Source organism: Acartia tonsa, chromosome 1 (assembly GCF_053477335.1).
Source record: "Acartia tonsa isolate MP-2025a chromosome 1, ASM5347733v1, whole genome shotgun sequence".
Lineage (NCBI taxonomy): Eukaryota > Metazoa > Arthropoda > Copepoda > Calanoida > Acartiidae > Acartia > Acartia tonsa.
The window spans coordinates 39,925,548-39,941,789 of record NC_137260.1 but is presented as its reverse complement, the minus strand read 5'-3'; the positions used below and the strand labels follow the sequence as shown (position 1 = coordinate 39,941,789).

At 31.0% G+C, this 16,242-nt stretch overlaps 4 protein-coding genes across 4 annotated transcripts in view; all 4 read right to left on the bottom strand.

The window, feature by feature from the left end:
* LOC145327502 (protein tipE-like) overlaps nucleotides 1-16,242 on the bottom strand; it is a 166,286-nt gene that overhangs the window by 85,640 nt on the left and 64,404 nt on the right. The window lies entirely within an intron of this gene.
* Nucleotides 1,465-7,178, bottom strand: LOC145319322 (uncharacterized). Its single transcript, XM_080161404.1, has 5 exons — nucleotides 7,085-7,178; nucleotides 4,842-5,022; nucleotides 3,234-3,283; nucleotides 2,314-2,355; nucleotides 1,465-1,621 (listed from the first exon to the last, which is right to left on the bottom strand). Exons 1-5 carry the CDS (start codon nucleotides 7,155-7,157, stop codon nucleotides 1,506-1,508), a joined length of 462 nt encoding a protein of 153 aa, XP_080017530.1. The 5' UTR covers nucleotides 7,158-7,178; the 3' UTR covers nucleotides 1,465-1,505.
* Nucleotides 8,167-13,027, bottom strand: LOC145319332 (uncharacterized). The gene is made up of 4 exons (XM_080161413.1): nucleotides 12,963-13,027; nucleotides 12,074-12,124; nucleotides 10,731-10,771; nucleotides 8,167-8,746 (listed from the first exon to the last, which is right to left on the bottom strand). Exons 1-4 carry the CDS (start codon nucleotides 13,019-13,021, stop codon nucleotides 8,574-8,576), a joined length of 324 nt encoding a protein of 107 aa, XP_080017539.1. The 5' UTR covers nucleotides 13,022-13,027; the 3' UTR covers nucleotides 8,167-8,573.
* Nucleotides 13,353-16,041, bottom strand: LOC145327491 (uncharacterized). The gene is made up of 3 exons (XM_080171041.1): nucleotides 15,944-16,041; nucleotides 14,109-14,147; nucleotides 13,353-13,606 (listed from the first exon to the last, which is right to left on the bottom strand). Exons 1-3 carry the CDS (start codon nucleotides 15,957-15,959, stop codon nucleotides 13,353-13,355), a joined length of 309 nt encoding a protein of 102 aa, XP_080027167.1. The 5' UTR covers nucleotides 15,960-16,041.

Here is a 16,242-nt window from a genome sequence, read left to right as displayed (position 1 = left end):
CATTTCTGACACTTACTTTTGTTAATGTTCGTTTGTCCTTCCATTTCAGAGCTGCGCCTTTATGGATGTTGTCATTCTTTTTAAAAGCGAAGCTTTTCTATAATTAGGGTCGGTCCGTCCGTACGTCCGTCCGAGATAGTTAGCTTTTATTCGTTAATTTAGGCATGTTAGAATTGTCCTATCGATTTAAACCTTTGCATGGTGATTCCTGTAGTAGTTAGGTACGATTTAGAAAGCGTAGCAACTCTATAATCGTTACCAGAATGTCCGTACGTACATTTTAAACATGTTGATTTTTTTTACTTTTTTAATAACAATATTTTATGTGATAAAAACATCCGATTGATCTGATTTTTGTATTACTGATTCCTATTACAATAAGGTACAATATTATAAGCAAAGTATCTCTATAATCAAGAATTAAAAATGTAAGTATGTCATTAAACAGAATCCTGTATTTAAGAAGTTTTGCAACAAATTTACGTCTAATTTTGTCAAACCTTATATTTTCATATTTTGTATATTCAGTTCTGATACTCAACAAAAGTTAATGTTCGTCTGTCATATCGTTTCAGAGCTTCGTTTTTATGGATGTTTTCATCCTTGTTTTAACAAAGGATACTATTGTGACAACTAGCGCAGAATTTGTATTATATGTGTGTCAAACTGTATACCGAATTCTTTTTGGTTAGGTATATCTTCAAACAAAAAAAACAGCACCCGAGAAAATCCCCTGAAGAACAGACTGTCGGACGAACAAAGTAAATTAAAGAAACATTTATATTCTCTGCTATACATAAATTAAATGTTACAAAGATGAAAGGATGAAATCTGTTTGATTTAAATTGACTAACCAAGATCAAATTAGCATTACAAACAGTATTATGATTATAATTACACTAGTATCCAAAGTTTTCTTATTCTTTGGCTTTAAATATTTGGTGACTTTTATTGAATTTTGGTTGGTTGGTCGACGTCGTTCATATTCAAGCACTAATTGTAATCAAAAGAAGGGGTAATTTTATGTGTCAACAATGTAGATGTACATCAATTTATCATCCATTGTCTTATCACTTTAGATCTCTGATTATAATCTAAACATGGAAGCAATAGATTATATGAAATTATTTTAGAACATCTAGATTTCTTAAGGTAAACAGTAAAGGAATAATCCGATCACATTTTGATACGAAATGGCAGTTTTTTTTACATTGAAAATGTACAAATGGATATAGTATACGTGTGGAATGTGAATACATTGATAGGGGGAAATTTGTCGTCAGTATAGATCTGCAATATGGAACAAATTCATTGGTCAGATCGTTCATCCAGCTGGAGGGGAGGGGATTGTGTAAAGGAGGTAGATGGAACTGAAAGGTAACGTTATTTTAGCCAGCTTCGAATAACACTTTATTAGAGAACATGGAAATCTGGTACAACACCCAAGTAATAATATATCGATTATTTGATAACTCCTTTAAACATTCTTTATTAACATTTACTTATTACAATAAATGACTTAAATACTTGATATACTTGTATTGAGCTCTAATTGCTGATGTTTGCAGAATTTCCACATTATTTTCTTCCTTTCCACATCTGTTGAATATTTCACAAAATTCTAAAAATTTATTCATTCACATTGGATATTTTTAGAAAATACAAATATATAAAGTCTTGTTTGAGTTAAATAAAATCACGCAACCTTTACTGAACAAATCTTAGTTTTGTATACAAATTATTTATAACCAAATCATAATAGTGGCTACAGGTGGGGGGAGGGGTATTTTTTAGGGGCGATTCTCTATGTAGGGTGTTGGTACCCTCCCTAAAATAGTTTTAGACCTACCCTGGATCTAAGAGAACCATATATGTTAAGCGACTAGTGAGATCCTTCGCACAGACAGACAGAAACATACACAAACAAATAGACATCATGTTACTTTTATACAAGGATTGCAGTGTTGCGGAGCCGGGAGCCGTGGAGCCGCCTTATTTTTCTGGAGCCGGAGCCGTAATTTTCGTTAAAAAACGGCTCCGGCTCCGGACTATATAAATAAAGAGATTTTTGTCATGTACAAATGCCCCTATTAAGTTTTTCAAGTCCATTTTAATCAAAAATTGAACTTTTAAAACCTTCAAAAGTCAAAAATAGACGTTGGAAAAAAATATGTCGTTTTTTTTCTTAATTTTAGGTCGGAGCCGGAGCCAGAGCCGGAGCCGCACCAAAATCAAACGGCTCCGCAACGCTGAAGGATTGTTTAACTGGTTATTATTGATATACTTATACATCGATGTCCTTTCTACAAATACCTTGGTTTTCAAAATCGCTGCTAATGATAGCTTCCAAATTTTCTGAAAAGAAAAATAATCACTATTTTGAAATAGAGCTCAAAATAACATATAAAAGCCTACTTTTTTGGCTTGGCTTCGATGTACAGAACATTCTAATTATTTTTGGTAACAACTAAACATAACATTGAAGTAGTGCATCTACTATAATATATAACTATAACTCTATAACTTTAAAGGATATGACAAAGGACGATAAATTGGTATACATTCCCAATATTGATAGATAATATTACTCCTCCTGTAAATTGCTGTGGGAAAGTTTGGACACTACCAATTTTAGTAAAAGTGACTAAAGATTTTGATGAAATGAATATGGAATCGTGATTATAAAACATTGGGTACCAGTGTAATTAAGATTCCATTGCCTCCTATCCTCGCTGATAATGCTTAATACGCAATCCATTGAAATATTGTTATTGTTGTGCTTCTTGAAAACGTAATCATCTTTTTTTAAATAAATATAATGTTAGAAGAAAGCTTAAACCATCTTTCAAATATGTTTAAAATGTTCAATTTTAGAGGGACATTTGAGAATATTAGAATTTAAATGATAAATTAAGTCAGGGAGGAACTTTACATTTGACATTTTGAAGCCTTTATTAAATTTTTGGATGGTGACATGCATTTTTAAAATTAAAAATTAGAGCTAATACGTCCTAAAGTATAAAATCATCAATAAACTATTAATAAAAATATTTTTATCTAAGCTTTTTTGTATTAATGCTTCTTCATAAATAGCTATAATAACTTAGCTTGTGTATCTAACTTGCAACAGTTTTTTTATTCATTCTTCAATTAATGTAAATGAAAGAAGCTTTTATGGATGTTGTCATCCTTGTTTATATATTAAAGATTTAAAACTAAATTAAAATTATTACCTAAAGCCCAAAGGTTTTCTTTATTTGTAATATTCATTTCAACATTATACCTAAAATAATTTGAAAAAATAAAAGATATATTGTTTTAGATGTAGTTAAATTGTAAAAATAATTGTCATAACATACTAATACCTCCCTTTCCATAAAATTGTGACATTCAAGTCTTAAGCTCGACCAAGTATATTTGATTAAATCTCAAGTAAATCTTTAATGAATTTATTATCAATTAAAACATTAATTCATATATGTATTAATGTTCTTTTCTTAAAGTAGAATTCCAGCAATGCTATGTATTTTTGTAATTATGTAAAAATAATTGAAATTGAAATATACATTTTATATGTGTATTAGCACTGTTCACTTTTTCAAACATTAAAAGTTTCCTTAATCTCACATATGCCCCTTAATGATGGGAATGTTGACAAAAAGTTTCAGCTGTGTATCTTGAATAGGTGCCGATCGGGAAATTCACGTTTTTTCCACTTCGTGTCTTACGGATTGACAGATGCACATTTGGAAATATAGAGCAGCTTTGCTACTAAAAACTATTTAGCTTATTTTAGATAAAATTTAAGAGCCCGCAGGGGTATTTACTCTCTAAGTATTGGGCCCAGCAGGGTTAGAGCCAAAATTTATCCTTAACAAGCCAGATTTATTTAAAAACAACAACTAAACTGAAAAAAATGTAACAGGACTAATACGCATATTCAGATTAATGTATTCATTTAATTGAGTGCTCTACATACCGAGTTTTAAACCATTTTACTCGTTTTATTGCACTATAACAATTTTTGCATGCAAGTTCAATTTTAAGCAGAGCAGCAACTCTTTAACTTATTATCTTTTATTTTATTATCATTTTCCCCTGAAAGTATCCATTATTCGTTAAGAAGCCTTGCAAACTTGGCATAATCATTCCTGTAACACTAAGGCACAATTTAAAAAGCGTAGGAGCATTATATGTATCAACAGGTTGTAAATACGTCCATTAGAACATAATATTTTTTCCTTTTTATAAACCCTTTTCGCTCGATTTTTTAAAATATAGATTCTTATGATGATTAGACATAATGTTATAAGCGAATCAACTCTATAATTAAGTCTTAAAAGTATATAAGGCTTTTAATAATGTTATATAGTCCATGCTATCTCTTTTGTCAATGTTCGTTTGTCTGATCAATTTGTTGTTCTTCGCCTTTAAAGATGATGTCATTCTTGTTTATTCAAAAATTTAGTTAGCTTGTTCTTACTGATCTATTTATGGTTAAAATTATCCTTGTTTAATTTTATGAGATGCAATGTTAGAAAAAGGAAATAAATAATAAAGGACCACTCTGGTATCTTTTTATCCCTATTAGAAATAGCATAAATTACTCTTTTGAAGTACATTCTTTTAGAGCAACTTCTGTATTACTATAAATGTCGGTAAGGCAATCCATATAAAGAAGTGTACACAAGAAGTGTGAACCTTTTCAAAAGATTATGCGAATTTTGTGTTTACGTTTTTCTTATTTAATAGCATTTTGATTACAAATACTTCATGCATAAAAAACTTAAAATTTAACTTCATACTGGCATAATCGTCTTTGTTAAAAATTATACAATTACCAGCTATGGCTCTGAAAGCTTCTAGCAATCATATTCATGTTGTTGTTCCAATTATTATTGTTGTTGTTGTTATCATTATCATTGTTGTTGTTGTTGTTTGCATTGCTGTTGTTGTTGTTGTTGCTGATGAAGTTGACCGCCAGGTTGAACAGGATCATCAGGAAGGACATGAAGCCCATGGCTAGATGGACAAGGATATTAATTTAGAAGTAGCGTTGGAAGATACTGTTACTGGCCTTTAGTTGGTATATCCTAAAAGGGCCAAGCGAGCACAGAACCCACAATTTCCTTATTAAAAAAAATAAAATAAGAGGGTTTTAACCATTTTTATGCCTAACTTCTGCATTTGGCCCTAACCCCTTGAAGTATGTTCTATATAAGTCATAACTAGTTGGGTGACCCTGTACCCAATATAATCTAACCTAACTAACTTATAGTAAAGCACAAGAAAAACTACCTCCCCCACCCTTCTTTTATTCAATTCTAAAAATAGAGTTTAATTCTATAAAGAGCTTTAAATTATGTTTTATAATTTTCAAATGTGTTGAAATTTATTTTGTTTCGCATCCTTTTTTGAATGAAAGAGGTTCTTTTTATTCAAATGTAAGATATGAATAATCAGCGAGTGTGAAATATGAAAACTCTTCTAAATTTATTGGCATACCTTTACAATATAAACAAAGAGGATTTCAAAAGTAAACAAAATATACGGCCAAACATTAAAAGTTTTATTTTTATGTTTTCCATTTACACTTCAAGAAAGATGTGCCTTCCTCCCTTTTTTTTTTTTACATATTTTCATATCCTTATAATAAAGTAACAGGATGTCTGTTTGTCTATGTGAACCGAAGGATCTCGCTAACCGCTGAACCGATCAGGCTCTCCCTAACAGGGTAGCTTCTCATAGGTACCCGGGAAGGTTTATAACTATTTTGGGGGAGGGTACCACCACCCTCCCAAGTGAAATCACAAAAAATCGAGAGAAAAAAATAAATATTTGAGATGCTTGAACGCAACATAGGTAGGTATCGTATACATTTTAACAAACAAAAGTGCCACTAGAGGCCTCTAGGGGCGTAGCCGCTAGTGAGCATAGAAAAATGATAAACTGTAACATAAAATGAAAATGTTTAAAATTCAATCATAACATAATTTTCAAGCTTAGCCATTCATTTTTATGAGAGAACTAGAGTTGGCTCGATATAATTATCTCCCTATTGGCTAGTTTTCTATATGCATATCTATTTCTCAATAAATCTATTTTCCTCACCCGGCATTACTATCTAAAAGAAAGTAAATATTTAATAATCTAAATGATTTTAAAAAGATTTTTTAAATTATATTTTTTCTTTACATTATCCTCACCAAAGGGTTAATGATGATGATTACAATTTTAGTTTAATATTTGAACACACAAAGTGTCGCCACAATCGAATTCTTTTAAAACAGAGTTTTCTTACATTTATTATTTTATAAATTTAAATTTTCTTTTTTATGATTAGAAATTAAATACATTGATATAAGGTAAATAGCAACATGAAATTAAAAAAAAGGAATTTCTTTTTAATAAAGTAAAATAATGGGTCTTATCGTTCTGGGCAATGAGAGTTTATTATGGATTATTGGAGCACTATGAGTTTTAAACAAATATTCCTTGGAAGACTTGAGCTCGTTTATAGACATTTATTTCCTATATAGATCTGACATGGATCTTGAAGCAATTAAGCAGGCCGTTTTGTACATGTTAAAAATTGGAAGATTTCATTAAATAAAAGTTATCGCAAATATACTTAGTAAATAAAAGGTTCCAAGATGAAGTTTCAGGTTTACTGTATATATATATTTTATACAACCAGCAAATCTTCATAACACATGTATGACATCATCCACAAAAGCGAAGCTATAAATAAACAATACAGTAGGACAAACGTACACTGACACCTAAAGAGTGTTAGAACTTAATAAGTAGAAAATCTAAACATAATAAATAAATGGACCTTTTTAGTTACTTTTGTAAATTTTTTGTAACGATTATAGAGTTGCTAGCTATTCGTACACAACTCTTACAGAAATTACATTCAAGTATGGCTTATTATTTTGACAATCATATTTATATTTACCATTTAAGTTACGTTTACTGGCTACGAATATGTATAAGAAGCATTGGTTTAGAGTACGTAGCACTACATATATGTAGTTATGGAGTAGCTGCGCCATAAAAAAAATCAAAAACTACTAATTACCTGAAAAATATGGTTCATTGCTATGGCAATCGTCATCTTTATGTTTATCATATGATCTACCAACTGAGAACATAGTTTCTTCATCGAAAATGAATGCTAAAGTGTTCAAAAAATGTTTCATTAAAAAAAACGAAGATTTCCATTAATTTAATATTAAAATACAAATTATAAGATTAAAACCAGTTTTTGCTACGAAATTTCATTTTAATATAGGAAAAGAAAATTTTATTTTTACGGGTAATTTTTGGGGCCTATTTCTTTTGGGGTGGTTGTACCCTCCTTAAAATAGGTTTAAACCTTCCAGGGACCTATGTTTAGCTACACTATAAAGAAGAACCATATCGGTCTTGCAGTTGGCGAGATCCTTTAGAACACACAAACAGACAAACACAGTTCCTGTTACTTTTATATAAGTACATTCAATATGAATCTCGGCTACACTACAATTGGAGCTTGACCGTCAATCGCAATTCGTAAAAAAGTAAAAAATAAATAACATTGCAGTTTTTATTGAAAACAATGAGAACATTGTGACTTTATTATAATATAAAAAAAATAATATTTTAATGGGTAACATTACTTTTGAAATTAATAAATTATAATAATAATTACCTAATATATCCATACAGTCAAATATCACTTTTAAATATATAATTACTAAACTGTAAAACTAAAAGCACTTGTGTGTGAAAATAAAGAAAAGACACTAGTATGTTACAAGATTGGATATAGAATATACGTGGATATTATGACAGGGGGAAAATTGTCGTCAATTTAGCTTGTCAATATGGTCACTTTATCCATTAGGAGGGAGAGGATGGAGTAAAGAGGGTTAATGTGGGAGATCATTATTTTAGTTAGCTATAAGTTTCACTTTTTAGGAGTACATGCAAATCTGGTGCAACATCCAAGTATTAATATATCTAGTGTTATAATAGTTGGTGCAAAAAGTGAAAGGGATGCTTTTCATAAGTTTACCGTTTCAATTATTTTCACCGACTTTCTACTTTGATATGTGTTGCTCCTTATATCAGGACATTTACTAAAATTTTATTAAGTAACTTTATTTCTATATATATAATTGTTACATACATCTTAAATTAATAAATATTACAATATTGATATTATAGTAGATATTTTTAGGGATTTATCGCAATATATAACTAAAATTTTAGCCAATTAATATCATTTGTGAACATTTGTTGTAATTTCCCTCAAAATACATATCGAGCACGAAAACCTTCCCATTCTTAAATTTTAATAAATTGAAAAAAGTAGTGTTTATTTTTTCCTATACTTCACCCGTGCTGGGCCTATGACTACAATGCTCTAACCATGCGGAGCTATCCCTTACACAACTTTACCTAACCTAACTGACCTAAAACAATAAACAAATAAACAAAAACTATTCCCAACCATTTTTTTTTGTCAATTACTTTAAAATTAAGGGGGATGTCCACTGCAATTTGAGAGAAACCGTAATTATCTATTAAAACAATGACTTTAAAACAGCAACAAATCCTAAAGATCTAATTAAATTAATCACATAAGAAATAAATTTATACTGAGCAGATAGAGTATTTTCTTGTAGAGAGCAGAGGGAAAATAATTCATGGCTAGTTTTGTCCGCTTCTGAACAGTACCCGAATTTCTCTTGTTTTGCTGAAAAAAAGTTACATATAAAGAAGTTAAATATATATATGGTAGCAAACTATACTATACTATTCTTGGATCAAGTGCAGCTCACGGTAAAATAGTCCTGGTATCTTCAAAAATCTATGAACTTTCAAGGCTACTGTCAAGCTGTCAAAACGGATGAACGTATATGCTATTCCCGACTATGCTGTAATTATATGCTTTGACTGATCAAAACATGCCTTTGATGATCGATACTAGGAACATTTTACCATGAACTGCACTAGATAGGTTTAAAATTAATATGGTAAAAATTATGTCAAATTGAAAGGTAAAATTATGAAGCATAAAAAGCATTGAAAATGTTCAATTTGAGTAGTCTAAAATATGTATCACCATGTTCTAACTGTAGAAAAGCTTGACAATCAAAGAAAATCAGGATTAAGTTCTAGAAAATATAAAATTGCAGAAAATTTATGATGATGACATTCATAAACTAATAAAATTATCATAACAAGAGAAACAAAAATAGAATTGAATAATAATTTTATGGCCTCCAATTTATCTTTATAATCCTTATACTAAAGTAACAGGATGTCTGTTTGTTTGTCTGTGTGTTTGTACCGAAGGATCACGCTAACCGCTGAACCGATCGGGTTCTCCTTAATAAGGTAGATTCTCATAGGTCCCGGGAAGGTTTATAACTATTTTGGGGGAGGGTACCACGAATTTTCCCAAGAGAAATCACAAAAAATCAAAAAACAAATACGTTTCTCGATTTAACAAAGAAAGTTCAACGAAACATAAACGTCAAACACAACATAGACATATTTATATATAAACAAGGATGACAACATCCATAAAAGCGAAGCACTGAAACGGTAGGACAAACGGACATTAGCACTTGTATAGTATCTGAACTGAAAAATCGGAACATAAATGTATAATGTCGAATAAAAATTGTAGGTAAATTTGTTGAAAAACTGCTTAAAAACAGGATAATGTTTATGGACATACTTACATGTTTGGACTTGATTATAGAGTTGCTTCGCTTATAATATTGTTCTTTGTTGTCCCAGGAATCAATATACCAAAAATCAGATCAAACGGATAATTAAAACACTTGAAAATTTGTTGTTAAAAAAGTAGAAAAATCAATATGTTTAAAATGGACGTACGGACATTCTGGTAATGATTATAGAGTTGCTACGCTTTCTAAATCGTACCCAACGACTACAGGAATCATCATGCAAAGTTTGAAATCGATAGGACAATTCTAACATGCCTAAATTAACAAATAAAAGCTATCTATCTCGGACGGACGGACGGACGGACCGACCCTAATTATAGAAAAGCTTCGCTTTTAAAAAAATATTTAAAGTGTCACTAGAGGCCTCTAGGGGCGTAGCCACTAGTCCATTTAATAAAGTAACAGAGTGAATGTATGTCTGTCTGTTTGTCTTTCTGCTTGTCTTTCTGTTTGTTGAACCGATAGGGTTCTCCTTTACAAGGTAGCTTCTCATAGGTCCTGGAAACCTGTATAACTATTTTGGGAGACAAGAACTACCTCCTCCTCAAGGGACGTAACCGCTAGTATAGAATATGATTATATAAAAAAGCGTAAAAATTCATTTTTAGGAAAAAGCTATTCTATAACTAAAGCATGATCGACTGTATTACATTACTTCATCCACCGGCAATGGAAAACTTGAATCCTAATTTTTTCAGCATAGCTTCAAAACCGATTAATATCCTGTTTTGAGCTCTACTGAAAAAATCATGTATTGCATCGTATATCAGACAATTTTTCTCTAAACCGGTTTTTTTAAACCCAAAGTTTCGGCCCCTCGGGGCTAACAATAATCGCATAATTATTATTTTAATATCCGAGGTAAGCTCTCTATAATACGATGAGATAATTAACAATATTACTGTATAATAATTTATTGTTAACTTCAAGTACTGCCTTTCTCATTTGCATAATTGTCCTTGTTTTCAATAAAAAGTTTACCTGATACTTTATGATCAATCAAAAACTCTAAATTATCTAAGAAAAGACAAACAAATTCTTTCTTTGAAAATATAAATAGGCATCTAAAGGGATAAGACATTTGCCGATAAATCCATATACATTCCCAATGATGATACATCAAAGTATCCCTTTCACTATACAAAAACGTTTTGACAATCAACTTTATAAACCAAACATTTAGAATTCAATAAAAATCCCCAAAGATTTTAACCCAACGAATAAGACAACATTATCATAAAACCTTTGAGAATGGTGTAATAGATAGCCCAATGTCATTGTCCACTCCTTCACTGGGAAATACTGGAAATATAAAAATTATATATCATGTGTGTTTCTTTTCAAAAGTCCAGCAATAAAACCATTTACACAAATTGTATCTACAACTTATTTTTTTGAGGAAAACATAAATATATTTTATATGGTTTATGGTCTATTACTTTTCATCTTCAAACTCGTTCTGGAACGGGTGAAATTTAATTGTACAGGAATTTATACGCTTGTTATTGTTGCGCTCTTATGAAAATAATGGTCCTTTATTGGTAATTACAAAGTCAAGCCATATATATCTTCTTCGTCTATTTGATATTTAGTTTAATTTATGAGATGACTTTGCAATTTGTAAGGATTTCTCAGAGAGTTCCCAACTCATTTACAATTTTAGATGGAAAATAAAATAAAATTAGATGTTGTCATCCTTGTTTTTTCTGGTTTGTAGGTTGTCATCTTAATAATAAGAAGCTAAGATATCAAATGTCAATCTTTGTCATATGGGAAAAAAGATTTCTATGTTTTATCAAGTTTTGTAATCTAATTGCAAAAAAATAACATATCTTATTTTTTTATACAGGAGTAAATACTCTATAATAAGTAAATGCTCGTACGTCGTACTTTTTATCTGAAATAAATTTGATTTTCACGACTTAGGTCATGGAATGCCTTACTGTTCATAGTAGGCAACAAGTTGCGTAATCTAGGACCAAGGTAACCTACTTACTAAATGCCATACCAATATTATAGCAGCATTAGCTATATTTTCAAATCCAACGCGTATTTCCCACATATTGTATATGGACCACAAACGATTTTTTTATGTTCAGGTTAGGTTAAGTAGAAATTAGATTAGCCCTAATTTATTGTATTCCGTTGGGATAGGATAGGAGGGGTTTGGCGGTATAAAAATAGGCATCAGGGAAAGCATCAATCCACACGATCAAACGAGCAGATGCACCACGTGTAAACATTTAGAAACAGCACTAACAATTGTAGAATAGCTATGCTTCTAAAAATATAGAAATAATCTTTGAATTTGTTTGTTTCCTAAGCTCCATGGATTTTGTATATCTGGTATTTCTAGCTCAGACAGAATATCTTCCCTTAATAAAATAAATATCAGCTTAATGGCTATGTTATTAGTTGGATGTTACACCAGATTTTAATATTTTATAATAAAGTGAAAATCGTGGCGGGCTATAAAATAATGATTCTCCTCATCCATCCCTTTACCTCATCTACTCCCCTCCTACTGACTGACCAATAAATGAGTTTCATATAGGCAACCTAAATCATCCATGGTCATAATATCCACGTATATTCTACATACATTGTCAGCTTTATTGGAGATATTATATAGGAAGAAAGGCTAGTTGGAGGGACAATAGACAATAATTTTCATTTGAGTTGGAGAGGGGTGAGTTTTTATATCATAGATGACAATGTAAAATTATCAAATAAGTAATTATTATCTACAGATGGTTAGTTTTGTCAATCATAATTCGTCATGAATTTGTTGTTCATTAAATAATCCCCTACCACTATGGATCATTGAAATAGTTGAAAAGAGCAACCATTATGGCAGTCAAATCAATATTCAAAATGCAAAACAATAAAAATATTAGAACTAAAATGTTAATATACGCCTTTGTTTAAATTATTATTGCTGTACCAAAAACATTATTTAAGATTAGATTTTTTTTATTTTTAATCTATTATAATTTACCCTGAAAGATCGAGGGGTGGAGTCGAAAAATAGCTTATCCCTTGTTAAGTCATACAGGTACAGAGCAAAAACAATCACTAGTTTAGAACCTTAAAATTTTTTTTGGCTTTTTAAGCTTTTTAGTAAAAAACTTATAGTTCCAGCGGTTAGCGAGATCTTAAGGTACAAACATATAGACAAACATAATAGTCAAATATAAATCAAATACTATTTACCATGGGAAGTTTTGAAAGCTTCTTTTTTCATTTTTGTTCATATTACTATTCATGTTCATATTCTGGTGAAGTAAAAAGCAGTTGGTACTTTTTGAAAGCGAAACATTTCTACAGGGTGCGCCAGACTTTATCTAATTTGTAAACAAATAAACATGATAAAATCGTCAATTTTAAAGATTTTATCAAATTTTAAAATTTAGGGAGCAAACTAGGTATATGACTATAAATTCATTCATTGAAATCGCCGCCAGGATCAATCACCGCCTCTACCCGTCCCCTGAACCGTCCACAGGTCCAGGTTAACATGTACCTGTCCAAGCTGGTGAAGTTCTCCTTGATAGTGGCATTGAGGGAGGTCTTTGTTGTATAGGCACTTCTATTGGTACATGCTTAAAAGTAGCCCATGGCCCAAAAATCCATTGGATTAAGATCGGGGCTGCTGGTATGCGACATCTCCTTAGGGACGTGATTAACCGCAGGATCCAAGTTCACACAACTTTCAATGCTAAGCTTGTACCAACAGCTTTCCTGGTTGTTGTTATTATTATTGTTGTTGTTGTTAGCATTGTTATTATTGTTGTTGTTGGATATCAGGTTGACCGACAGGTTGAAGGTTATCATCAAGAAGGACATAAAGCCCATAGCTGAAGTATTATTTATTTAGTATTATAAATGCTTTATTATGTTTAAAACTACGGGCTTTATCCAATGGAAGGAGAAGGCAGGTAAAGTTCCACGTATATTTTTTCACCAAAAAATATTAAGGAAGGGTTATTTTTTCATTTTGGGGGTGGAGGTAAAAATATCCAACCATCGAAAACCAGTATGAAAATCGACACACAAATTAATATCAAATTAATGCAACAAAATATAATTACCAAAAACTATGGGCTTATACTATGGGGTGCTGCCACTTTTACCACTAGCAAAAATTGGGTGTGTTTTGTCAATTTCGTTTTTAGCTGTATTTTTGGCAATATTTTTTATCCACTGTCAAAATTACACTTTTACTACTGTCATAAACACAGTTTTACTGTCAAGTTCACACCCAAAAATTCAATTAGGCTGTTAAATTCACAGTTTTGATGACAAAAAAACACCTATTTTTAAATTAATATTAAGTATTTGAACCAAGGTTATTTATACCTGAAAAGTAAGGCCCTCCATCGCAGCCTATCTGTCTGCCTGTAAAATAAAATAGTTGTCACTTCATATTTGAGATTGATTGTCCAAGATAACTTTAGGTTCCAGGTAATATACATATATATCTTCCTATGTGTATCTGTTTTCCCTTCTTTTTTGCTAGTTTATAGGATGATTTTAATCTTTTAGAATTTTCTCTACCCTTTCGCTTCACTTGTATTCTTTGAGGTGATTTAAATTTGCATATAAATGCAAAGATTATGTGTGTGTGTGTGAGTGTGGGTGTGTTTGTGTGTGAGAGTGTTGGTGTGTTTGTGTGTGTTTGTGTGTGTGTGTGTGTGTGTGTGGATGTTTATAAGTGTGAAATTTGAATATATGTGTATTTATTTCTATTCAGCTTTTTAACTCATGTATTCTATAAAGCTTAAGTTTTCTTAATTAGAAAGTATAAAAATTAAACAAAGGCAAATTTAAAATGCAAACAAAAGAAGATAATAAAGCAGCTTATAGTGTCTATAAAAAAGTTGAAAAATATTCCTCGATTGTCGGCTTTTTTTTGAGACACTATAAAATGATATTGATGACCGTTATTTATAAAGAATGCTAAAATCATATTTTGATACTGTTACTAACAATTCAAGATCATTTTTATTTTGAAAATTCTTTTATTGGCGGTTTTGAATGATTTCTATGATACTTATTTTGTTAGCCTTGCCTATTTGAAAGATTTGTATGTTTGTGTGCTACCTATTTTATGAACCTATTGGCTTTTCAAATTTGCTTCGATTCCCTTACTCTCAAGGGATATTTCAAATAGAATTAATCTTTTCTTTTCATATAAATGTTTTTACATAATTTAAAAAGTTGAACCTTATTTGAACTTTGCATTCTAACGTTTTTCAGTGATTAAGTGACAGTCAAATATATAAGAACTAGCGGATTCGCCCCTAGCCTCAAGGGGCTTTGCCCCAAGGAACCCAGTAATAGTGTCGGACTGATTATGACGTAGAAAAAAAATTAGCCAATGAGAGGCCATTATTGACCAATGGTAAAATTTATAGTGGCCTCTCATTGGCTAATTCTTTTTTTTACGTCATAATCAGTCCGACACTTTTACTGGGTTCTATTGGGGATGTCCCACCCCCCAAAAAAATAGTTATAAACCTTCTCGGTAACTATGAGAAGCTACCCTGTAAAGAAGAACCCGGTCAGTTCAGCGGTTAGCGAGATCCTTCGCTACAAACAAACAAACAGACAGGCAAACAAACACACAAACAAACAGACAGACATCGTTCTACTTTGTATTATAGATGTCTCCTCTAAAGACAACGCTTAAAATTCGGCCTTTGGTTGCTGGTAAATTTTGGAGGAAAAACGAATTTTAAATTATTTAAACTTTCATTGTCCCTTCTCTCCCTGAGTTTTTTAGACGAAATCGATTCATATAAATTCATTTTATGCTTTTATTTTGCTTTGAAAATATTTACCAATACATTTAGATTTGCATTTAAATTGGAAAACTTTTTTTATGATATCCACAGCGATAGTACACTGGAAAAGAAAAAGGGCCGCGCAGTATAGAAGCCCCAATGGTTCACTGGCAATAATTGTAACTATTGATAGAATGTAGTGGTCTTTCGACTAAAAAAATTGACCATGGAAAGAAATCAAAGTGGCGAGTTTCGTCGTATTTTGATAGTAGCTTTTGATTTGCATTTTAAAAATATTATTACAATTATGTCAAAGTAGCGCAACAATAATTATCTAATTATTTGGCTGTCATTGTCATCAAATCATTAAATCAATTATAGATTAGCTGTGCTACTAAACTTACGAACCTGTTTCAAATTCCATTTTAATCACATTCAAACAACCATATTAATGTTTATTCAAGTAAGAATTGTCACAGACTAATTTCGATCTAACCGTAAAATAAACACCAATAAAAATGTCCTGAATTTTGAGATTGGCAAAAATAGAGTGTTAACTAACCCTAAATTTAAATATCTATGTATGCTAATGTTTTGTTAATCTATCGCAATAGGTTTATTATTACATGGATCTTACACCAGATTATCATGAACTCTAATAAAGTGAAACTTGTAGCTGGCTAGAATAACGATCACCTCTCTCCACC